This window comes from Natator depressus, chromosome 3 (genome assembly GCF_965152275.1).
Source record: "Natator depressus isolate rNatDep1 chromosome 3, rNatDep2.hap1, whole genome shotgun sequence".
In the NCBI taxonomy this organism is placed as follows: domain Eukaryota; kingdom Metazoa; phylum Chordata; order Testudines; family Cheloniidae; genus Natator; species Natator depressus.
Genome location: NC_134236.1, coordinates 132,671,901 through 132,696,739, shown reverse-complemented (window position 1 = coordinate 132,696,739; position 24,839 = coordinate 132,671,901). Strand labels below are relative to the sequence as shown.

The following is a 24,839-nucleotide window of genomic DNA, read 5'->3' as shown; positions in this document are numbered from 1 at the left end:
TCTTGAGGAACTGAGTTCTTAAGGTTTCAGTGTGATGTTTTTATTGGGGCTTGCTCTCTTTCTCAAATATATTTACCGTCTGGTCTCTCATCACCAATCTGTAGAATTCTCGAGGAAGCAAGGAGTCTCAGGTTTCAGTAAACAATTACTCCAACAGCATAATGGGTGAAGCCAGAGTCAATATCTTACTCAGATAAATCCTAAACTCTCTGTCTCCCTGTCTCTGTCTAGCCTCCTTCTTGTTAGAAGTCTGAAGAGTCCACAAGTAGACACTAGCCCACACTGAGGCTCAATGGAAAATTCTGTTACCAACGCAGGCAGAGGGCTTGTCCCTCCTTGTTGCTTCTCACCTGCCCTCACCATCCCGGCTGGCTGAGGAGCCAGTATGGACCGCTGATTGCCTGTGCCTGTGTTCCCCTCTCCATTCAGGGGGTAGAATGCTCAGGGTGTGAGTTGGAACTAGCTTAGGTTTTAATCTACTACCTAACACTATGGTATCTAATGAGGAGCAGTGACTCCCTCTAAAATGTCTGCCAGAAATGGGTTTGCCAGGGGAACAAAGTTTTGTCCTCCTTTGGCTCCATACATCCCCACCCAATAAACCCAGAGTCCCATCTGTAATAGCATTTTAGACTGAGGAATGTCCAAGCATTTCTACCATCTCAATAGTGGTTCCCCTAATCTAGACAAGGCACCAGCATCTTTTTTACCACCATGCCATACAGACTTCTGCCGAGCAGAGTGACGTGACACGGTGGTGAAAATGCTGGTGGCTGTCCAGAGCCCTGTCTACACTACCTTTCCTACAGTTGCTACCACTAGTGCGGAAGATCCAGTGTTAGCAACACCAAGGTATTTTTTCAGAACAAAAAGTAGTGTGGACACGCACAACCATTGTTTGCGTAGAATGTCTGCCCTGGACTCAGAGAGAAGGAGGACAGTTCTGCTTTGGCTTGGTTGCCCTGCCTCTGATAACTATGGGGCCATCATGGCAGATTATCCAGTCTCTTAATCCCCTCCTCACTGGCACACTTTAAGGGACAGTTCAGTCCTAAGTATAAAAAACATACTAGACTCTAGAATAGTCTTTAATTTAATTGACATCAGTTTTTAATGCTTTACCTAATAGGGTTAGAAACAGTGCCATATGTAGCATTTACATCTCCATTTAGTAAATGTAATTTCTTTGGCATGGAAGTTTATTGTAGCCAGATGGGTTTGGTGTGAGCTAATAACTACGACAGAGATACTAAAATGTGTATGTTAAAACTGGGCCAAGAAACTAAACCCAGCCCTGAGAGAGGCCAGAAATCAAAGAACTTGGCTATCGCTTCATGATAATCCCATGTGAGTCTTCAATACAGAGCATGTTAACGCGAGAAATAACAATGGCTGCATGTTGTGTTGACTAATAAATATACGGTACATGGAAGTGATGAATTGAGACTGTGTCCAACTAGAGGAAGGCTGTACCCACGTCTAATTATGATCAGCATAAGAAAAAACTTGTTTAAATTTGTTTTTATTTTTTTGTTTTTTATAGAATAAATTCATCCCGTTGTCTCAGGAGACATATATAATCTGTCAGGGATGATAAATAGACACAAACATCCATCAGGGTAGTCTAAGTGTATTTAATCCTATTTCAGCATGGGAGACTGGACTAGGTGACCTCCTGAGGTCCCTTCCAGCCTTATGTTTCGATGATATATAATATTTAATGTAATTGTCCTTTAGATTCTCCACCACTACTGTTTTGTTCCTGATATGGATCTCCTTTGCAGTAGCAATCGTGGTTCTTAGGAAGTTTTGGTGGATGAATTTAGTATACATCACAATGGGGGTTGACAGTTCTTTCTAAATCCAGGCACAGTGACAGCAGGTGCTATGCAAGCTTTCCACTCACCACTCTGCTGATGCAGTTGAATTCTTACTTGCAACATCCATAGCCAGTCTAATCCTGGACCTTTCTTTAGCAGGTGTTACCACTCACACCAGATTGTGTAACATGCACAAATGTCTTTAAGGGTCTTTGATGAGAATGCAAACTCTTCATCAGCTGCGATTTTAAGAATTGGACTTGAATCTCTGGACATGAAAAACCAGTTCACTGTGCTGTCTACTCTCCTCCCATCCCAGACAACCTCCTGCTGCAGATTTGATGTTCTTGCATGAGAAAAACTACACTATAGAATCTCATTATTAGTAGCTTTTTCTTAATTTTTATCCTGTAAAAGGATAAAATACAATAGCAATTTCTCCATGTGAGGATTCAGTTGTATGCTGGATGATTGTTCAAATGGGTGACTTGGCGGGGAGGGGGGGCCAGAAGGACTTCTAACCAGTTTTAAGTAAATATGACTCATTCTGAAACATGTATTTGTCTAGACTGGATACATACATTAATCTGTTTTCTAAACTGGTTCCTTATACTGATTTCCCAGGTACAAACCAGGATGTTAGCATTTTCCAAACTCTGGGTGAGATTGATTGAAAGTCAAAAGGAGTTAGGTGTCTAATTCGATTAGGCCCTTTTGAAAAAATCCCACCCTGTATTATTAAATACTCATAACCATATGTAAATGAAGAACTCAGAGGGGCTTGCCTGTATTTATAACATTCCCAGCAGTGACCCCGGTCTCTGCCTTTCAGTCTATGTGCAGTATGCTTCAGTTCATGCTGATTAGTTGGTTTGTGTTACACAGCACCTTTAAAGACAAAATTGGTATCCAGCTGGTAATAGCCTATATCTTTCTATTACAGTTTTTAAAACATGCTACCCACTAAGGCCAAAATTAGAAATGTATTGCAGCTGAAGATAGACCAGGCAGTTTCCTAATCTCCCTGTTCTCTCCCTTGGAAGGAGAATTACTTTCCACCCTGCCCCTTCCCCTTTTCCTTCTCCTAAAATAATTACAAAAGCTCAATTAAGTGGAGAGCTCACACATTCTCTGGAGAAAGCCTGGATGGTAATGGAAATCTCTAAGATCTTATTGCTTTTCTCCTAAGAGTCTTTAAAATGTAAAAAAACTTCACTCTTGTAAAAGTGAATAAAATCATGTCAGGTAGATTAAACAATGTCCTGTGGGTTTGTAACAGATGTCCCAAGGTCTAATTCTATTTTCTTGAACACCATGGCCTGCTTTTTCTGAATAGTTTTAGGACTGCAATTTAAGTCATTTTCATTAAAAATACAAACTTTTTGTAAACATCTGTTACAGTCCTGGGAAGCTTTTGGTGTTAGATAAGCATTAGAGCTGAACTTAGTAGTTTTGCCTCCCAGGTGTCTGTGCAAACATTTTCTTTGGTTTTGATCTCCTGAATTTGCACCCCATGCATCTTGCTTTGAGTATGTCAAGCCCAAGCAAACTCAAAACTTCCAAACCAAGCTCAGTCAGAAGCACCAAGTTCCATCTGGTTTCTTATCAAAACCTCGCAGAACAGTGTACTTTTTATTATTTCAATGCAAAACACCCCAAAGTTTCCTCAAAACTGTTCCCAGGTTTCCTTGAAATGTTCATGAATCTTAATGCACTTTACAGCATGCCTGGTTTAACTTTCAGGTTTGTAATGAAACCCTAAACCAGACAGGTTTCAGGCTTCATTGAAAGTATTTTGTGCAGCTGTGTTGGCATCTGCATATCTGTATCTAAAGTTCTGTGCCTTGCCAGTGCAAACCACTAAAGTTAATGGCACTAGATACATTTTAAAGGTCAATAAATAAGGAGCCCAATCTTGCGATGTATATTCATGTAAATAGACCACTGGTATCAATGGGAGTATTCTCCTAGGTGTAGGTCAGATGATCAGCCCAAGATACACCTAAAAACCTTACTAGTAAGTACCCGCACTTGTTTAATAGTTGCAATCCAATTTACTCTCATTTTGAAGTCACTCATTTACTGTGCAAGCTGCAGGAGAAAGTAGTTAAAGTTGAACCACAGCTTCTAAACAGAACTACGTGTAGCGTTTCTCACTTTTTCAGGGATGCTATCAACTCCTGGAACTTGTGAAAATGGAAAACTATTTGCAATGATTGGTTCAATACGAAACTGTTGTTCCGGGAATAACTAATGTTGTTGTTTTACAGTTTAGATTCCTTTCTTTATGGACTCCATGCTCTGTTCAAAGGAGACTTTCGAGTTACAGCAAAAGATGAATGGGTGTTTGCAGACATGGATCTGTTGCATAAGGTTGTCGCTCCAGCAGTCAGAATGTCCCTGAAGCTACATCAGGCAGGTGCATTGTACATGTTTTCCTAAGGAAATGCAGGAAAGCTCTGAAACTGGCCCAAAATAAAATGAGAGAGGAATTGTTGTAGTTGTGGCTTTATTCTGGATAACTTGCTTGACAAAAATAGAAAAGCTTAGACCACGGTTGTGTGTGTCTGGCATACATTGCACCGTTTGATCTTTTTTTCTTTGTCTTCCCTCCACACACACACTCAATTTTAAATCATTTATATTCCAGACTCCTTGATCTTCATGGAGACAAAACTCCCATTGACTTCAGTCAAAGTTTTACCTGCACAGGAACTACAAGACTGATTCCTAGATATTTTTTTTAATCAGATGAATTTGATTGCTATTTTATTAACCATTTATGTGCTAAGAAAGAAATGATTTGATATTGTTGTCTTTTAAAAATGTAGTTGAGGGGAAAATTGTTTGGAAGGCTTAAGACCCTTCTTATCAGTCAAATGGCACAGCTGTTTCATTGATTATACCATGAGGTTTCTGAACATGTAGACAGTGGGGCCATGTTTTGATCTCAGTTACACAGATGTAAACCTGGAGTGTCTCCATTGAGCTCATTGCAGTTTTCCAGATTTACATCTGTATAACTCAGAGCAGATTATTGTTCATGTAAACTAACCATACAGTAGTTTTTGTTCTATATAACATGTTATTTAATAGATAGCATTGTCTATATGTGTTGTGAATGTAGTGGATGGTGGAGCTGCTATGTAATAATCTAAGAATACTGATCAATAACAATTTTATGAACACTGCATGTAACTGGGTCAGTGAGTTAGTGCATAGATATATTGGGTGATTAGACTTTCCTGTATGGATGTATTGATTTAGCTTGCTGGGGGGCTGTTGGAAAAACAACCAGGAATGCACCCCCAATGGCTACAGATAAGCAACCCTGCAACAAACACTTGCGCAGGGGCAATGCAAAGAGTGGCCGAGTTGCAGGCTCCATCTCATACTTACACATACATTTTGCCAAGGCTGTGAGCCTAGAGATCAAAGGGGGAGATCTAAAAGTTTCAAAGGACACTATGGAGAGAGATGAGGGGGAGTTGTGATGCTGGTAAGTTACACACTGATAACTTATAAGGGAATATTAATTAATAATGTCTTAGATAGACAGGAACAAATCTTTTTTTTCTTTTAAAACAGCTATAAACAAGTTTTTAAAATTGCTGTATAAAGCATATGAACTCCCACGCTTCACTGACATTGTCTCCTTACATTAACAGTGGTAGTATTACTTTGTATCAGATAAAGATCCAGCACAATAATGTGATATCTCTCTAAATGTTGTTCAGCTTTGTGGGGGGGGGTTGTTTTGTTTTTTAATAAATAATGGAGCTCCACCTAAAGTACAACATTTCACAGGTTGTTCTATTTCAGTCACATCCTACATGAAAGAATTTGCAGGTCTATCTATTTCAATTCCATATTTAAGAAAAAAGTGGTTAAACTGCCATTCTTCCTGTCTATCCAGTAAAGAGGCTGGATACTCTGTAAGTTAGTTGTAATCATACAAACATTTTCTTCATGTAGCCCTCTATAGTACTAGGGTGTTAACAGTTCCAATCCCCACCCTCTCCCTGTGTTAGCTCTAATGTAGTCTTTATAGGCACAAACCTGTTCCAGCTGAAGTCAACAGGTGCTTTGTCCCTGACTTCAATGAAAGCAGGAACTAGTTTATCATCAATAACGGTTCTCTTTTCATGGAACTGTCTGACCATAGTAATATTCATTTCATTTAATACCAGGACCAGTTCACCTGTCCAGATGAGTATGAGGACCCTGCAGTTCTGTATGAGGCAATCCAGTCTTTTGAGGAAAAGATTGTAATTTGTCATGAGGGTGACCCTGCCTGGCGCAGAGCTGTACTCTCTAACAAAGAAGAGCTGCTCACCTTGAGACATATAGTGGATGAAGGGACAGATGAATATAAAGTTATTATGCTCCACAAAAGCTACCTGAGCTTCAAAGTTATCAAGGTACCAAAGATACCTTTCTAGTATTTCAGATTTGTATTATTTCATCTGTGTTTAGGGCACTACACAAACAGGTAGTCTTCACTTGGTGAATTCTTGGGACCTGGATACCATTGTTGAATAAGTAGGTTTTGCTAAGAGAGGGAGGTTGATCAGGCTGTTGGGGCAGGGGACTGGGAGCCAGGACTTATGGGTTCTATTCCTGACTTACTGTGTTGGCCAGAGTCAATTCCCTTAAATTTCCTGTCCTTCTGTTTACTCATCTGAAATAAAAATTCAAGCTTATCTGAGTAATATTTGTAAAATTTCCTGAGATTCGTTGATACTATATAAATGCAAAGTACTGTTCTGTTTGGGTTATACACCCATCATAGTATTTTTTTAAAATTGAAAACATTTTCAAGTGGTCCATATTTTTCTATTTAACTGTAGGTAAACAAGGAATGTGTCAGAGGGCTTTGGGCTGGGCAGCAACAGGAGCTAATTTTTTTGCGCAATCGTAATCCAGAGCGAGGTAGTATCCAGAACAATAAACAAGTCTTGAGGAACTTGATTAACTCTTCATGTGATCAGCCACTGGGATATCCAATGTATGTTTCCCCATTAACCACATCGTACATAGGGACACACAGCCAGCTGATGAACATCTGGGGTGGACCTATCAGTTTGGACAACATTAAAACATGGTTCAGATCCAAGTGGTTAAGGTAGGTGGTTAGACAATATTCAGCCTGTATTATGATCTGCAGGGGAGGAAGTCTGCAATCACGTTATTTTCTATTAAGAGAGTTTCTCACTCTGTGGGAAAAATTGTTATTTCCTGATGGGTGCAACCGTAGCTAAATATATAGAATAGCTTCCCAACTACTGTGGAAATAAAACTCTGAGCTCCATTAATGACGTTCAAGTACAGTCCTCTGTCATCCAGACAGCATCATCATCATACTCCTTAGCCTTATTGGCAATGCTCTTATTCAGAAAAGAGTGATTTCTCTCAATAAAAATGATTCCAAGGCATTTTGCCTTTTATTTTTTGTAAATAGCAGTATAGATTTTCCACATTGCAGTGACTCTGAACATGTTGAAACATGAATATAGGTGTTATGCTCCAAAGCTCTGGCAGTTTGGGTCAGACCAGCATTCCCAAGTTCTGATACTTATCCAAAATACACCAAACCTTTTGTGTGTGTGTAATTTTCATAAAGAAATAACAAAAAATACAAAAAGATTAATGATTTATAGCTTGCATATGTTACCAAATACTGCAAATTTTGCAGGATATCCAATCAAATTATGCCACTATGAAACTTTGTCACTTGTCAAAGCTGCAAGACCAGACAATGCAAAATCAGACAGTATTACACAGTCTAACCTTTTATTGAATCTCCACGATCAGGCCCCAACTTTCAGGATATATAACCCCAATAGCTCTCGCTCTCTCCCCATTAACTTTGTGTCTCACATATTTCTTCTGTCACTCTTATAAGCACTCTTCATGCAGGAATAGTGCATTTGACCTGCCATCCACTCCATTCCTTTCATGGCTGTAGAAAAGGGACAGGACCCTGGTTTGCTTGACCCCATCGCTGCATCCCTGTTTGCTCTAACCTGCACTCTGGGGTTTGCTTTGTATATTAATCTCCCAGAGTGCACTTTATTTCCAGAGCATATGAGATTTGGGAAAGAAGAGCATGCCACTTGGCTACTTCATATAAAGATTCGCCTTTTGGGAGCAATTTGACATTGGATTAAGTATGCTGTTGGGTTTCGGGGCTCCAAGGCCACCTACCAAGACGGATTTGGTTTGAGCGATGAAAGGAGTTTTATATTGCTTTTTATTTTGACTAAACCAAATTACCCACCTCTAACATAACTATAATGTAATATAATGACTATCCTCAAAACTGTCAGAGCCCTGTTATTTGCCTGTTGAATACATCTAGAGAGCTGGTCGGAGCACAGCTATTCACTTGTACTGTGAGTTTCTCTAATGTTGGCCGCACAAATTCTAATAAACCACATAACTTGATAGTGTGTCTCATCTCACAAACAGAATGCGGAAGGACTGTCATGCAAGTCACAACAGTGGAAACAACATTGAAGAGGTGGATAGTGGAGGTGGGTCTTCATCCAGCAACAATTCCGCAGGTAATTCAAGCCAGAGTAGTAGCTCACAACACACAAGAAATGGATCCCCCCAGATGCAGCCGCCTTCACAAGATTCCCGTCAATACGCAGGTATGTATACCAAAATATGAGCTCTTTTACCTGTCCGTTTAGGCTTGTCGTTCCTCAGGGAGGATGTGACTGGGGTGTTTGATGTTTTATTTGATAGCTTTAGGACATGATGCAGTCAAGTACTTAGAGGAACAATGATCTAAAATTCTAGGTTCTGTGGAGTCAGACTATATAAACTGTGATTCAGATTACTACACCTGCTGGTGAGTCTGACCTCAGAAAAGCTTCACAGCTCTCAACTCACCAAATTTTACATTTATTAGGCCACTCCTATATTTACGTGCTCTGGTAAAGCTGAGGACAGCACACACAGTCCACTCTTCACTTTCTCATGATTTATATTACATTATCAAAGAGAGGAAGACAGCAGGAGACAGGGAGGAATGTAGTTGCTGGAGCTGAATTGAGTTTGAATGTTCACAGAAATTAACCAAAATAAAAACAGAGTTTCTTTGCTCTGAAACTAATTCCAGAGTGATGGGCTAACTTACTGATGAGCTGGATGGGATGCGTGAGCCTGGTAAAGATGGTGATGCTGCCCAGAATCTTGCCAAATTATTACACTTCATACCAAATACAGTGTTTTGAAAAGTTTAACAAATTATAAGTGACATCATGGGCCAGGTTCGCCTCTGTGTCTGAGATCCACTCAATGTAGAGGATTAGAGGAGAGGTGTGTCAAGGAGCTGGTTAGGATTACAGCTTCTTGATCTTGGGAACCAGTCCACATCTTAAGGGACCATATGACATTAGCCACAGCCCCTTCCTACCTCCAACTTGTCTCATATACTAGTAGTGCAAATAAGCACAGGAGTCAGTTCCCCTGTTTATACAGAGGGTTCCCCTTCACTAGGAGAACTGTCTTCTGGCTAGCTATGATCAGATTCTGACACCTTTGCAACACCTGAGCAGGGCAAAAGGGACCAGAATGAGAACAAAAGAAATGTCCACTGGAAATCCTAATATAAGAAATAGAGATCTCAACTTCCCTAATTTCCAAGCAAATTATTAAGCGGGCATGTTTAGGGGGTGACCTTCTGACTTATTCTTCCAGAGGAGGGTTATTGGGAGGGCATAGGACAAGCAGAATGGCTATCAAAGAAGTTACCTGAGTCCCCACTGACAAACTACTGAATGCTAGATCCCTGGACCAGGAGATGCCTTTTGTAATGGTGGAAATTCGAACACAGATGGGAAGTAGTTAAAAAGTGAATTCAGTGAGCCCTGTGCCTTGACTGTTTATTAGGAACTCTAACCCTAAAATTTTGCCAAATTCTTAACTAAATTGCTAAATGGGAGATATTGGGGAAAGCAAACAAAATGTCCTGAATTATATGAGCAAGAGGGTTTCCTGATCACTAATGCACGTGGGATTGTTTTTCTAGTGTAGCTTCCATTATATAAATACAGTATTCATCAGAAAAAAGCCAACATTTAGACCTCTTCAGTCAGTCTGATATGGAATAATTCATGTCCTCATCACTTATGAACAAAACCATGCTTTGAACTTATATTCTGAGCCAAAAACTATTTTAGATTTGTGATGATCTGTAAGGCAGGGCTAGCTACCTGCTCGCTGGAAATACTGGTGTAAAATTATAAAACTGGTGTAAAATAAGTCATACTCATCATATCTCTGAGGGCTCAGGACTTGCTGAAAGGTTGAGTTAATTGACTGTACATCACAGTTGTGCTGTAGGTTATAAATTAAGGCAGAGAACTAGGAACAGGATACTTGTTCATTTCTTGTTATATCTGTTGGCTCTTACATTAAAAATAATGGACAAGGCTGGAGCGAATCTTACCATGAATATAAATTATATTGTAAGATTACAACTGCTGCTTTTGATTCCTGTGTTGGAGCAAAATCCCCCTGTGCGCTTTTATAATTTGACAATGCCATAATCAGAAAGGAAAGCTTAATTGTAAACTAATGATCCTGAGGGGTTCAAATGATAATGAGTGATAACTGAGAACTGTTTAAGAACATTTTACTAGATGCCCAAAAAGCCACAATAGTGATAAAAGGCTACATTGGTTAAAAAACCAACCTGTCTTAGAGGAGAAGTGAAAACAGCTATAAAAATCATTTAAGAAAATTATATATAATAAATGCAAGAAAGGGGAAGATGAAAGTAATATAAATCAGAAGCTAGAGTTAAGGACAAGAAGGAGTTTTTTAAATTATATTAGGAATGAAAGGAATCCTATCAATGGCATTAGTCCATGACCAAATGGAAATGGTAGAATCATCAATAATAATGCAAAAAAGGCAGAAGCGTTAAATATATTTCTGCACTGTATTTGGGGAAAAAGCCAGATAATGTATTTATATCGTATGGTGTAGATAATGAAATAGTTTCCATTCGAAAAGTAACTAAGGAGAATGTTAGAAAGCAGCTACAGCTCGACATTTTTTAATTCAACAGGTCCAGATAACTTGCAACCAAGAGTTTTAAAAGAGCTGGTTGAGAAGCTTTCTGGATCCTAATGTTGATTTTCAATAAGTCTTAGAACACTGGGGAAGTTCCAGGGGACTCAAAGCTAATATTGTGCCAATATTTTAAAAGGGTAAACAAGACGGCCCAGGTAATTATAAATTTGGCAGCTGGACGTCAATCTCAGCATAATAATTGAACATCTGATTTTGGTCTTGATTAATAAAGAATTGAAGGAGGGTAATATAATGAATGCCAGTCAACATGGGCATAAGGAAAATCGATTTTGTCAAACTAATTTGATATTTTTATTGAAGAGATTACAAGTCTGGTTGATAAAGGTAATAGTGTTGATATAGTATACTTAAACTTTTGTCAGGCATTTGACTTGATATTGTGACAGACTGACAATTATCTACAATATCCCGAATGAATTGTATTGAATTAAATTAAACCTTATTGATTTAGGTTTGATACCTTTGGAGTCCATTGTATTAAAAATGCAATTGTGTATGTGTTATTGTGGCATTCTATGTACCTTCTCTGGTAGGCAGGTGATGCGAATGTAATTCCTCTGGTTATCAGCCCTTTGAAGACACCCCCTGGCCCTCTGGAGACGTACACATATACTACTTCAAACTGGATTCTCCAGGGACCAATAGACAAAGAAAGGACTTATGAACAAATAGCCAGCTTTTAAACTGTTCAATGGCCTTCTTCCTGACCCCGCAAACAGACTTCTGGTTTATGGGATCGCCTAGCCTTAGGATTGAGTTGGGAGGGCTGGGCCTACTGAGGCCCCATAAGACTGGGTGCTTGTTCTGAGCTGACTCGTGACCACACCCCATACTCCTGCTTGAGTCCATGTTAGAGTTGTGATGGTATCTGGTAAACTTATTAGCATGCGTATAGGTTTTAGTATTGTTTTAATATGTTTTTTCTTTAATGTTGTTTGCCTTAAGAATAAAATAGCCTTGCATAGGAAGAGTTGTGTGTTACAAATAACTGTTGAAAATCACTTTGTTATCAATCACTGAAGAGAAAGCAAGCAGGTGTGCTTGGGCAGCCCCTCTCTGCTGCGAATAACATAGTGAAGGCAGGGAACTGTGCAGCCTGGAAATATCCCAGTCAGAAGGGAGTGAGACTTGGGTCTTCACCCAAGAAAGGCAATGGCTGGAGAGCTGGAAGCCTGAGAGTGGGTGCCCTTGTTGGAGCATAGAGGTGAAATACAGGTGCAGTTGCCCTGAACTGTGACAGATACGGCATGACATTTTGATTGAGAAGCTAGAAAGATACAAATTTAACACAGCACACGTTAAATGGATTAAAAACTGGCAAACTGATAGGTCTCAAAATGTCATTGTAAACAGGGAATCGTCATTGAGCAAGTGTGTTTCTAGTGGAATCCCACAGAGATTGGTTCTTGGTCTTATACTATTTAATATATTTATCAATTACTTGGAAGAAAACAAAATCATTACTTGATAAAATTTGCAGATGACACACAGATTGGGGGAGTAGTAAATAATGTAGAGAACAGGTCACTGATATAGAGATATCTAGATTGCTTGATAAATGGGTGCGAGCAAACAATGTGTATTTTCCTACAGCCAAATGTAAAGTCACACATCTATGACCAAAGAATGTGGGGGATGCTATCCTGGGAAGTGGTGACTCTGAAATGGATTTTGAGGTCATGGTAGATAATCAGTTGAACATGTGCTCCCAATGTAATGCTGTGGCCAAATAGACAGATGTGATTTTTGGATGTATAAATGAGAATAGATTAGAGAGGTTATATTACCTCTGTATTTGGCACTGATGTGACTGCTACTGGAATACTATGTCCTGTTCTGAGGTCTACAATTCAAGGAGGATATTGATAAATTGGAGGGCTCAGAGAAGAACCAAGAGAATATTAAATGATTGGAAAACATGCCTTATAGTGATAGACTCAAAGAGCTCAAACTTTTTAGTTTAACAGTCTTGATTAGTTTTCAAAAAGCTGCATGGGGAACAGAAATTTAAAAACAGAGGCTCTTGCAAACGTATAACAAGAGTCAAGGGCTAGTAGTTGAAGCTAGACAAATTCAGATTAGAAATAAGGGACACATTTTAAAAGTGATTGTATTTAACCATTGGAATAACTTACTGAGGGTTATGCAGGATTCGCCATCACTGGAAGTTTTTCTATCAAGATTGAACTAGAGCACATCTTTTAGGAAAACATCCAAACGGGAATTAATTCAGGGAAGTTCTATGGCCTGTGTTATATGGGAGGTCAGACCAGATGATCACAATGGTCCCTTCTGACCTTACAATTTATGAACCAACTGTATTTAGTGCTTCTTAATTTAATATTTCACTTTACTGGCTGGTGCCATTCAGTCTGCAAAATGCAATTACAGCCCTACATAAAAATGAGGAAAATCAGGAGCACTGAAAATATGTTGGGTGCACCAAAAAAAGTGTCTTGTCTTTACAATACAGCATATAGAACAGCCTTTGTTTCCAAAGTGTTTTCAGGGGCTATGCTATTTATGTGTCGATATGGGTGGTCTACTACACAGCACTGTAACTGCTGAATTTGGGATGAATATAGAATATTTTTGGACAGCGGTCAGCTTGGCAGTTTAAATCATGAACAGATGTTTGTCCGTATTTGACTGAACTTAACACATCACAGCCTCTCTCTTCTTAATGCATATCTGTCCTTTATATTTTAAGAAGATAACATTAAAATAGGCAACTGACCTAGAAATAGGGCTTAACCAAAACCCCAGAGTTCAAACACTTTGGATCTTTAGGAAAATCAGAACCACATCTAGCTCCAAACTTTGCAGCTCAGGCCTGTCTTTAATTACCATTAACACTCTCCCCAGTCAACCCATCTGAAGTGCGGAGAATCCATGGGCACATTTTTTAATCAGTGCATGAGGCTTAGCTGCATTAGCTTTAGTGGGAGTAATGAGGCTTTTATTACAGGGGCCACTGCCCAGTATGCCATTTTTGCAAGTGTACTTTTTATAGTTCTGAGTATAAAAGTAAAAATAATGTGGTGTAAATGGTATGGAAAATTGCTCACTACTTGCTGGGCCAACTAGACTTTATTCCAGCTAAGCTGCTTCCATCATGTTATTGCCACTTTATATATGGAAAAGAGAGGAGGAGCCAGCCAGCGGATAGGGAGGGAATTTGCTGCTTATAATGGAACTTCAGCCCCTTTGCTTCCCCCCTTCCTGATTCATGAACTGGGGGGAAAAATTAACAACCTAGGAATCCCTGAAAGGCAAAATTCATGCCTGCATCATTAGGTCTTACAGGTTTGCTGCTTTCAAAAATATTAATACTCTTTTAAAACCCACAGTTATGGCTATGACATTGAAGTACCAGCATATGTTAATATTTTGGGTTTCCTGGCTATGGAATGCCAGGCTTGCACTCAGGTGAACAGGTGCTCTGTGTGAGTTTGACATAGCATCAATACAGAGAAGCATCAAGCATATTAGATGCCTGCTGTGTGTCCCAACCTGCTGTCTGTGATGTGGGGAGTTGATTGTGTCCACAAGCAGGTATCTGGTGTGTTCAGTGGTTTGTGGGTGGGGTTTATTATTATTTTATTCTGTGAACATGCAAACATACAAGAATAAAAAATATATAAATCAACTCTGCATTTAAGTGGCTCTCATTGCTCAGTCACAATCCTTCTGTCCAATCAGGGAGGAGCAGAGGTGGACTCCAGCGGGAGTCCTGTGTAGTCTTTTGGCCATGTGGGTGATGGCTGTGAGTGTGAGGTATTGGGTTGTAAACATTAGGACATATCTGGAATTATGTACAAACGTAGGAATCGCCAGACTGGCTGAGACCTGGTGTCCATCTAGACAAGTATCCTTTCTCTGACAGTAGCCAGAACCACGGGCTTCAAAGGATGGTGCAAAAACCCTGCAGTAGGTAGATGTGGAATAATCTGCCCCCTACAAAGGTCTCTTCCTCTTAAATTCTTGGCCTCAGACAACTTCCTTTGTCATAAATACTCTGCCCTCTGACACTGAGGTGGAAGCGTCTTCACATTCCTAGTCCCCAAGCGCAAGGGTAATTCTGTGTAACCTTACTTTATTTTCATTTGCAATTTTTTGCAATTAAACTATATAAAGCTTTAGGAGTAGAATTTTCTAAGGCCCTCGGTCTGAGTTTTTTAGCGGTATTGGGACGTTGCTGTGCTCAGCGTTGCAATGCCCGACTGATTTAGGAGCCTAAATCTCATTTTCAAAAAAGGATTTAGGTACTTAAGAGTTCCACAGTAGAACAGCTTCAACAAGAGAAACTGAGGGAGCCCCACATCAGAATATCCCATACCTCAGTGGTTAGGGCATGCATTGGAGCGGTGGTAGATCCCTGATCAAATCCCCTCATATCCTAAGGGTCTCCAACAGCCTAAGTAAGTACCCTAACAGCTGGGCTAAAAGTTGAGGGACAGCCTCCTCCTCCACTTCTGGTAGAAATGGTGGAGGCACCTAACACCAAGAGAAGGTTTGTAGCTGAGAATCCCAAGCAGAGGAAGATACCTCCCTGCAGCCCTTAGGCACCAAATTCCCTCAGAGGGGTGGGCTTAGGATACAGCCTTTGCTTTGGCATTTCCCATTGGCTAGCTTAGGCGAGGAGCCACCTAGCATGCTGGCTTTTGTGAATACCATGCTGAAGTACCCTATTCATTGTATAGGGAGCCTGAGCATCAAACTCTGGCTTTGTGGATTACAGTGATTTTCTAGACACCTGAAAGTTAGGCATGGTGACACCCAGCATCACCACACCCAAGTTTCTTTGGGAATCTCACTCTCTGTTTCTCCATTTATTCATCTGTGAAATGGATTTAATAGTTATATTATTTATGTTCCTCACAAAGGGTCAAATTCTGCTCCCATCAAAGACACTAGAAGATTTGAAACATTCTGCACGGCCAGTCGGATGAACCAAATGACTTCATAGGTTTTATCAATCTCTAATTTCTATGATTCGCTGAATGTTTGTTTGTAAAGTGTTTAGATCCACAGTATAAAAGTGTATGTGTGATAAAAAACACTATGTAAAATATACCCTAGTAAAAGAATAGAACCAGTAATACGTGTGCTTTGATGGTATGTAACTGAAAACATAATTTAAAATAAAACTATTACTCTCTTTTAAAGGCAGAAGAAAATTCAGGAGTCAGTCTGTTCAGACACATGCTGCCTTCAACCAGAGGCCACCTGTTTCAAGTCATTCTGAACCAATTGTCGAAAGTTACCAGCCTATTATCCAAGCTTCCACATCTGCCCATGAAATTGTCCAAAGGCTTTCCAGAAGCCAGTTGTCCTTCCACAACTCTGTAACATCTGTGTTTTCTCAAACCCCTGCCATTCCTGCTGGCGGCCAGTTGACTGTCCAGGATAGAGCTGGAGCAATGCTCAGGTCCAGTCTGGCCTCTTCCACCAGCTCTACTCTCAGCCTTCTGTTTGGCAAGAGAAGTTTTTCAAGTGCTTTGGTGATTTCTGGGCTCTCAGCTGCTGATGGAGGAAACACAACTGATACCCAGTCATCCAGCAGTGTCAACATTACCATGGGTCCATCTGCTAGAGCTGCGAGCCAAGCAACACGGGTAAGGCAGAGTCATGTTAGCAGGAGCTATAATTCTGTTCTGTTCTACTCATGTTCTTATGCTGCCCTCACCCTGTCGTATTCAAGCGTCTGCCAGGAGTGCATTAAGCAATGTGACCAACATCTGTCACATGAGTTTATTCTTTCTTTCTCTCAGTCTCTCCCCAGGGAAAATGTGTGTGTGCACTTTAGTATTTTGTTTGGTTGGCTACTTGAGTGTATGATTTAACTTTTGATTCCAGCCAATCTCCTTCCTGAAGTCCATCATCCTCAATACAGACCCTCCAGACTGGTAAAATAAAATCACAGTCCTTAGACGTGAAGTGGTTTGGCAAATCCAATGAGAGATTGAGGGCATAATTAACATTAAATCATTTGGCATTACCAAATGGAACCGAGTAAGTTGATTTGCTGTCATTAGGACAAAATCACTGGACATGGATAGCCCAAGTCTGGTTTCTCATGTACACAGCATAAAAATTTATTAATCCAGAAGACACCCAGGTTGTCCATGCCTGAAGTTAGTTTCATCCTAACCGCATCATGGAATCATCAGGCAATGAGTTTTGCCATGATCTCCAGCTGCTGCTGGACTGAGCATTATTCACCAAGGGCCTACTGCTTGCCTTACTTATGCAAGTATTATTTTTTGTCTTTCTACAACACCAATAGACATTCAAGGCACTGCACAAACAGGTAAGACACAACCCCTGCCCAAAGAGTTTACCGTCTAAGGTCTGGATCCTGCCAACCATTCTCAACTCCCTTTGAAGTCATGAGAGCTAAGCCGAGCACTTTGCGTGGCCAGCCACTAAGTGAGCTCTTGCAGTCAATGTGGCTACATGCCAGCGTGTGATGTGAAATAAGGCTTTTATTTAAACCCGCTGCTTTAGCACAGGATGTCTTCTAGTGAAGTTGGAGCAGAATTAGACTCATTACATTTAGGGATAATTTGGGGCATCCTTTTCAGCCTTAACATGATCAGGCACAGTACAATGTAGGTATAACTGCACAATCTCTATCTGGTAGTCTGTTCTTGCAGGCAGTACTATGCTGTTATCACATGAAGAGTGACAAGTGCCGGGGTCTTCTCTAGTTCCTTTTTAGCTCCTGAAGTTCACGCTATAAATAAATGTGAATCATACAAAATTACACAAAACTGTATGAAGTCCAGAAATCTGTCTGTTTTTGTTTCAAAATGTCCTTTTGAAAAGAACCAAATGAAGTGCCATCTAGACATTTCCTAAACTATTCTACATTTTGTTTTAAGCAGTTCTCCGAGACTTATGAAGTGACTGATGCTACAAAATCTAGACAGCGAAAAGACCTAGGTCCTGCCCATGACATTTTTGAGAGTCATAATCTGGAGTGTAGAAGAGCCAGCCAGGAGGATATGGCACTGGAGGATACAGCTTCTCAACAGAGCCTCTCAGAAGAGCAGTGAGGAATATTCCTAGTTCAAGGGCCATATGTACTCCTTCAAAGTAAAGAAAAACACATCTAGGTCAGTCAGCTGCAGTTATTTCAAGTGTAACAGCAAACCTCAAACCCCTTTATTTTTCTAACTTCGGAGAGAGAATCCCATTGTGCAGATGTTCTTCAGCAGAAAGGCTCAGCATGTGGGGATGGAAGGACCTTTACAGATTTTAAAGATGTCCTAAATGCAGTGCAACTTCATCTCAGGTTCTTGACATTTCTAAAACAATGAATAAACTCTGCCTGATATCCTTCCCCCGCAGCGGTGCTGACCCACTTGTGGTGGAAATCTGGACGTGCTCAAAAAGAAGCATGCATGGAAGTGCAAGTGAAAGCAATGGAAGATCTTAATGCAACTCGGCGAAAAGCACACAGACATCTGTTTCCTGCCATAACAAAAAAGAGGACTGCATGTTAAATAATTGGCATTTTATACATAATGCATCACAAAGAAAAATTCTGAATAGAACATGTAATAGGACAGTACAATACACACTGTAACATTAGAGCTAAATCTGAGAATTTTTAAAGGCAAGCCTCATTCTTCCTTTTCTTTAGTGTTACGCAGATGGTAATTACGTATAGCAACATATTAATATAGGCGAAGATATACTGCATGCAGCCATGTTGAAATATTGTATGAAAGAGATAGATTACACATTGCCACAAGACAAGTTTTGAGAACAAGTATAGCCAGTGCATGGAAAGCCTTCACAAAGCATATGGTGCTCCTTATTTGCAAATAAAGCAGTTTTATATACAAGACTGCTCTAACATGTAATCTCGCACTCCTGTTGAGTTGACAGGAATGCATGCCTATATCTGAAGCCAAGAGGCTAAAACAAATCCTTAATGTACTATAGTATATACACACACATGCTCATACATTTTTTTGTAATTAAACAATTTACAACTATTGGTGTCTCAATGTTCCTCTTTACTGTAACTACAGCAGCTCCTGTCTAATGCTTATCATGCTAATCCACAGCCATGGTGGTTTTCTACACAAAACCAGGTTGTCTCGTCCCACTTAATGAGCAAGATTGAATTGGCGATGCTGTAGCGAGCTCTCATTACTTTTACACAATATACTTGTTGCCTTCACATTCACAGACCCTGTCCATTACCATGGCATCTATATGCAATACTGTTAAAAAAAACAAACAAACAAAAAAAACAACCTAAACAACACTGGTCAAAATAAGTGAGCCAAGTACACTCTCTGATGCAGCAATTGTCATTCTTTTCAGTCATATTTGTTTGCTTACTTGCTGATTTGCAGACTTTGGAAATCCACATTTTGTCTCCCACTACTTAATATAAATTAGCCTGGTGCTAAAGCTCTGAACATTATGGGCAAAATCCTGCCCTCCCTCATAATGGCCACACACGGGAGAAAGTGGAATGTGCTGGCCTTGAAGGCACCACTGAGAGATCCTGCGTCCACAGGGCCTGGATGGGGCAAGGTGACAGGAGCATGTGCTTTAGTGCTGCTGCACCAGAGGACAGCCCAGGCTTCTAGTCCTATTTCAAGCCAACAGACCAGGTCCTCTTAATGCAGCTGTGCACCAGGAGAGTGCTCACAATGAATCCCAACCTGCTGCTGCACAGGTGTGCAGATAAAGGCAGCTTCCTACCCCCCCCCCCCCAAGCACAGGGTCCCCAGGCCTCTCACAACAGGCTTTATCCCGACACATTTTAGTTATTAAAAAAAAAAAATCCCAACTGCCTGTTGGGGGGAGGGGAGGATTTTGTCAAAGTATCCAGTTACTTTTCATGCCTATATATATGTTGCAGATATTTTTCTTTTGTTTTAAAATTGTTATTGAAATATCTTGGCTGGGTGAACAGCAGGAATGTTAAACTTTCCCAACAGTAACAATTACAAAAAAGAAGCATTACTGGTATTCTCTGAGACAACAGCCCGTAGCTTTGTATTGACCATGTTGGCTATGTTGTCAATAAGAATACTTATATCTTCAGTGTATTTAAGGTGAGCAATAGTGCCCACAGCATAATCAAAGATGCTCTGTTGGGAATCATGAAATTGGGGTCTAGGTGGATGTTTTTATTGAATAAGAATGACTTTTGGTAATTGTCTTGTTTTTCTGAACACTGGAGCTAGATGAGCTACAAATAGATTATACAGCAGAACCTCAGAGTTACAAACCCCAGAGTTACGAACGGACCGGTCAACCACACACCTCCTTTGGAACTGGAAGTACACAATCAGGCAGCAGCAGAGACTAAAAAAAAAAAAAAAGCCAGTACAGTGTTAAATGTAAACTACTAAAAAATAAAGGGAAAGTTAAAAAAAGAGTTGGCAGGTTAAAGAAACTTTCTGTGCTTGTTTCATTTAAATTAAGATGGTTAAAAGCAGCATTTTTCTTCTTCCTAGTTAAGTTTCAAAGCTGTATTAAGTCAATGTTCAGTTGTAAACTTTTGAAAAGAACCACCATAACATTTCGTTCAGAGTTACGAACAACCTCCAGTATGTGTTCACAGCTCTGAGGTTCTCCTATAGACAATATCCATCCAGCATTGTATAGGACTAAGCTGTTATGGTTGAGCAGTCTGTCTGTGTTACATGTTCAGAGTGTGCAGCGACAGTGGTGTTTGGAGGATGGCTGTGACCAACACCTTTAAATATATATTGCGTGATCCCAACGCATCAATATTGGGTGACATGCTGAAATTTTCCAATACAGCAGGGGCAAGAAGTCACTTACTCAACATGCTGTGTAGCAAGGAGCCTGCTCACTGGTCATTCCCCTAATTCCAAAATGTGGTGGATATACTGGAGAGCAGCACTGCTATGACCCATGCGATGCAGCAGTGGGTGGCCAATCTGCTGCCAGGTGAATCCTTTATTGCTGCTTTCAAGTAGGACACCCCCAGCTTAATAGGCAACTGCACCAACCTTTGAGGAAGACAAGCTCCCACTCTCCAAGCACAATCAGTGATGAGGGAATGACGGCACCACCCCATTCACTGATCCGCCTGGAGAGCCTTAGCCCCAAATACTGTAGCTACAGGCAAAGATAAAAATAGTCAGAGTGTTGTATGGAGCCTGGCTAGGTGACATTTTACTGATGATCAAAGTGGGAGGAAAGCAGTGGGGGGGATCCTTATAACGTCTCAGGACTGAGCGAGGAAGCAGAGCAGTGCGGGTATATGGTAAAATAAGTGTGAACATTGCAGAACTAGTCCCATTTTAGCCCTCAGATTAACTGTTTTTCCCTCTCTTGGTTTGTTTCCTTAAACCTATTTTATTCTTTCACTAATTTGTTCTTGCTCAAGTCATGCAGTAAAGGTCAGACTCTCATCTCATGGAAATAAGGTCAGAATCTGCCCAGAGTATCTAATCAATTACTTCAGCAACATTAGTGAAACCAGCCAGGGGCTGCTAAATCAGTTATGTTCACCCTAGCATCTGGTCACCAGTTGGCAGACCCCAAGCCTTGTTTATAGAAGTTATCTGATTGTACAGTCGATAGGAAACAGAAGGACTTAATATACACTTACATCCAAGAGTGGGACAAACTTTGTCAAGCCTACTTAAGGTCAGTGTGATTTCCATTCTCCATCTCGGAACTGTTCAGAGTTCCTTGTAGTCATCAAGTTCTTGGGCGTCTTCGAGGTTTAATTCATAGCTCATCTGCTTAGGTTCTGAGGATAGGGGAAGGGGGAAATGGCTTCTTTGGTCTGACTTCAGTCTACCTCCAGCCTGCTTTTCTTTGGGTAAACAGGCTGTGTAAGTCAGGGTCAGGATTAGATGTACCAAGAAACTCACCTTAGGACATCTGAATAAATACTGAAATTTGTCAGCATGTAATAACCCTCTCCTTTTCCTTTTAACTACCAAATTAGTGCCATTTTCATCCTGCTCCAGGGAAGGGAGACTGATAATTAATTAGAGCACTTTACTGTTACTTGTACTTAATTCTGTAAGACTGATATTTCTTAGCCCTATTATTAACTCTGCAGCAGGTCCAATGGTAAAGACTTACCCCTCTCTGACTTTCCAAATGTCACGAGTAAAAAACTGGCTGACACATACTCAGTAATGCAGCCTCTATTTATGTCAGGCTATCTGCACTGTTTTATGCTGGAATTGTTATAAACTTCCTTGCCAACAATGTCCTTGATGCTCGAGCTTAAACAAAATAGGCACTCGTGCAGGTGCAGTAACATTGTCATCAGGCGTCTTGCTGCGGTATCAGAGGGTTATCGTCACACAGTGTTTGCTGTTGGTAAATGAGCTGATCAGGGGAATTGTCAATGCTCTAGTTGTCACTGTGCTCTTAAGGCTTTCCAAATAGGCTGCACGTGTGAGACCAGGCAATACATTTTTGCCTTTACAATGAACGTAGGGTACCATAAGAGCGGAACTTAATTTGGAACCATTCGTTTCTCACCCCCTTACTGAACATTTGAAACAGGCACGTTGCATTACCTTGGGACTGACTTAGATTTAAAGGCCAGAAGCAACCATTAAAAGCACGTCGTCTGACCACCTGCATAACACGAGTGAGAGATTTTTCACTCAGTAACCCCTACATCAAGCTCATAGTTTATGGCTGTGCTATTGCGTTTTTTGTTTTGTTTTGTTTTAGAAAGAGACCCAATCTGGCTCCCATAAACTCAACTGAAAAACTCCTATTGACTTCAGTAGGATGGGTTTTAAGCCCAGGACAAATTATGGTGAATCCACTAGACCCTTTGGTAATCTATTCCCATTTAAGTGAAAGAATTGTGCCTTATTTCTAACCTGAATTAATGGAGGAAACACTCACACTAGTTGGAGACTGTGGAATGTGTGGATTAAGTAATAGGGAATGTCCTCTCTCAGCACAGTATTATACCACTCAGATTTGGGGATATGGTAAGTGTAATATTATAAATTTTGCATGATAACCTGTTAATTAGCATGGCTAGTACGAACCACTAATACAGCTGTAACTCAAGAAACCTTGTTGGTTGAACAGGGACTTGGAAAACGAACTCGAGGCACCAACCCTTCTGGATTTTTCCCTGGGCAGTTTGAGAAAACTGCTACCAAAGCAGACCAGTGTTCTTTCCCAATTCACTCTGAGAAGGAAATTCCCATGATTATCTTCAGAATAAAGTTAGTTATGTGTAAGTGCTAGAAGTGATGGGGCATTGGTGCAGAAGTGCAGTTACACCCACATTAGGAAGTATATTTTTGGTTGGACCACTGTGTGCGCACACACAAGACTGCACATGCAAACACTTGCCAGCTAAAACTTCTAATTGCACAAGTTTGCGAGCATCCGGTTTGGAACACACACAAGTGTAGCTAAAAATTTGACCCTATATATCAATGACCAGGAAAGGAGGGATTATATGTAGAGAGGCGGGTAAATCTGAGAATGCAGTAAAATAAAGGGCTCTTCTTTTGCAAGAGGTGTCTGAATGCTAACAGGGTTTGACAGATGGCTTAGCTAGCATTTATCATGGAAAAATTAATAGTAGTGTAAAGTGCACAAAAGGTCCCCCTTAGGAGGGGGGGGATCCATTATACTAGGTACTCTACATAAGACACATAAGACAGTGTCACAACTCTACAAAATGAAGTAAAAAAAATAGCAAGAAGGATCAGTAATGCTAGAGGACAATTATATTAACACCAATTGCACAGCTGGGATATTATAGCATTATGAAAGCAAACAGGCTCTTGAAAGGTAGCATGAGTAATGGGTAAAGAGCTTCAGCAAGTCAGATTTGGCTCCTCATTTCACTTTACATACAAAACCACTATTTAATCAGAGGATTTCCAACTTCTTAGAGTCTCCAGCTGAGAGAGGTGATGGGGGAAGCAGCTGGTAAATTTGGCAAAGGTTCTGTCCATTCTCTTTATAGAAGAGAGGGAGAGTCACACCCTTTCTCAAAGAAATGTCCAGGCTCAGGGTTCTAGATTGGGCTGGGGCCCAACCTCTAGGACCCTGCGTGGTGGGAGGGTCCCAGAGCCCAGGTGCCAGCCCATGGCCAAACATCTACACTGCAATTAAGCTGTCCTACAGCCCAAGCCAGCTACAGGTTTTGAATTGCAGTGTAGACATACCTACCAATTCCCTAGATTCAAGCGCTCGAGGACAAGGGCTTGGCTATTCATAGTGGAGAAACTCGCTCTGACAAAGCCAGTATTTGCTGAACTTCAGGGTAAGGTGCACATCTACACGCTTTACTCTTGGAGAAGACTGGATCACCCAAACAGCAGTATTTTAAGCGATAGCTTGGAGTTGTCCACAGTTCCTAGCTAATGTAGACAGCTGATTTTTAATTATGGAATCAATGAATTTATTTCCCCATGTTAAGTATCCTCACACCTTCTTGTCAACTGTCTAAATGGGCCATCTTGATTATTACTACAAAAGTTTTTTTTCCTCCTGCTGGTAATAGCTCATCTTAATTAATTAGCCTCTTACAGTTTGTATGGCAACTTCCACCTTCTCTGTATGTGTGTATATATCTCTCTTCTTACTATATCTTCCATGCTATGCATCCGATGAAGTGAGCTGTAGCCCACGAAAGCTTATGCTCTAATAAATTTGTTAGTCTCTAAGGTGCCACAAGTCCTCCTGTTCTTTTTGCGGATACAGACTAACACGGCTGCTACTCTGAAATATGTCTTTAAGGCACAGCCCTGTGTTGGGGTAGCAGAGAGCTGCACAAGCCCACAGGGAGCTCTGGGGGAAATTCTCCCTCCCTCGTACATACTAAGAACAGGGCCTTAGCCCCAACCCTTTGGTGGTGATGTGCACCTCCAGTAGCCCACGGCAGGACTCACTTCT

At 40.6% G+C, this 24,839-nt stretch overlaps 1 protein-coding gene across 1 annotated transcript in view; it reads left to right on the top strand.

Annotated features, from left to right (window-relative positions):
* The window catches only part of PCNX2 (pecanex 2), a 238,070-nt gene extending 218,386 nt beyond the window's left edge, over nucleotides 1–19,684 (top strand). The window contains exons 29-34 of the mRNA XM_074948848.1: nucleotides 4,091–4,235; nucleotides 6,011–6,241; nucleotides 6,671–6,945; nucleotides 8,292–8,476; nucleotides 16,101–16,549; nucleotides 17,822–19,684. Of these exons, the coding sequence (XP_074804949.1) occupies nucleotides 4,091–4,235; nucleotides 6,011–6,241; nucleotides 6,671–6,945; nucleotides 8,292–8,476; nucleotides 16,101–16,549; nucleotides 17,822–17,992 (1,456 nt within the window). The 3' untranslated portion in view covers nucleotides 17,993–19,684. The remainder of the gene's footprint in view (nucleotides 1–4,090; nucleotides 4,236–6,010; nucleotides 6,242–6,670; nucleotides 6,946–8,291; nucleotides 8,477–16,100; nucleotides 16,550–17,821) is intronic.
* Nucleotides 19,685–24,839: the final 5,155 nt, after the last annotated feature.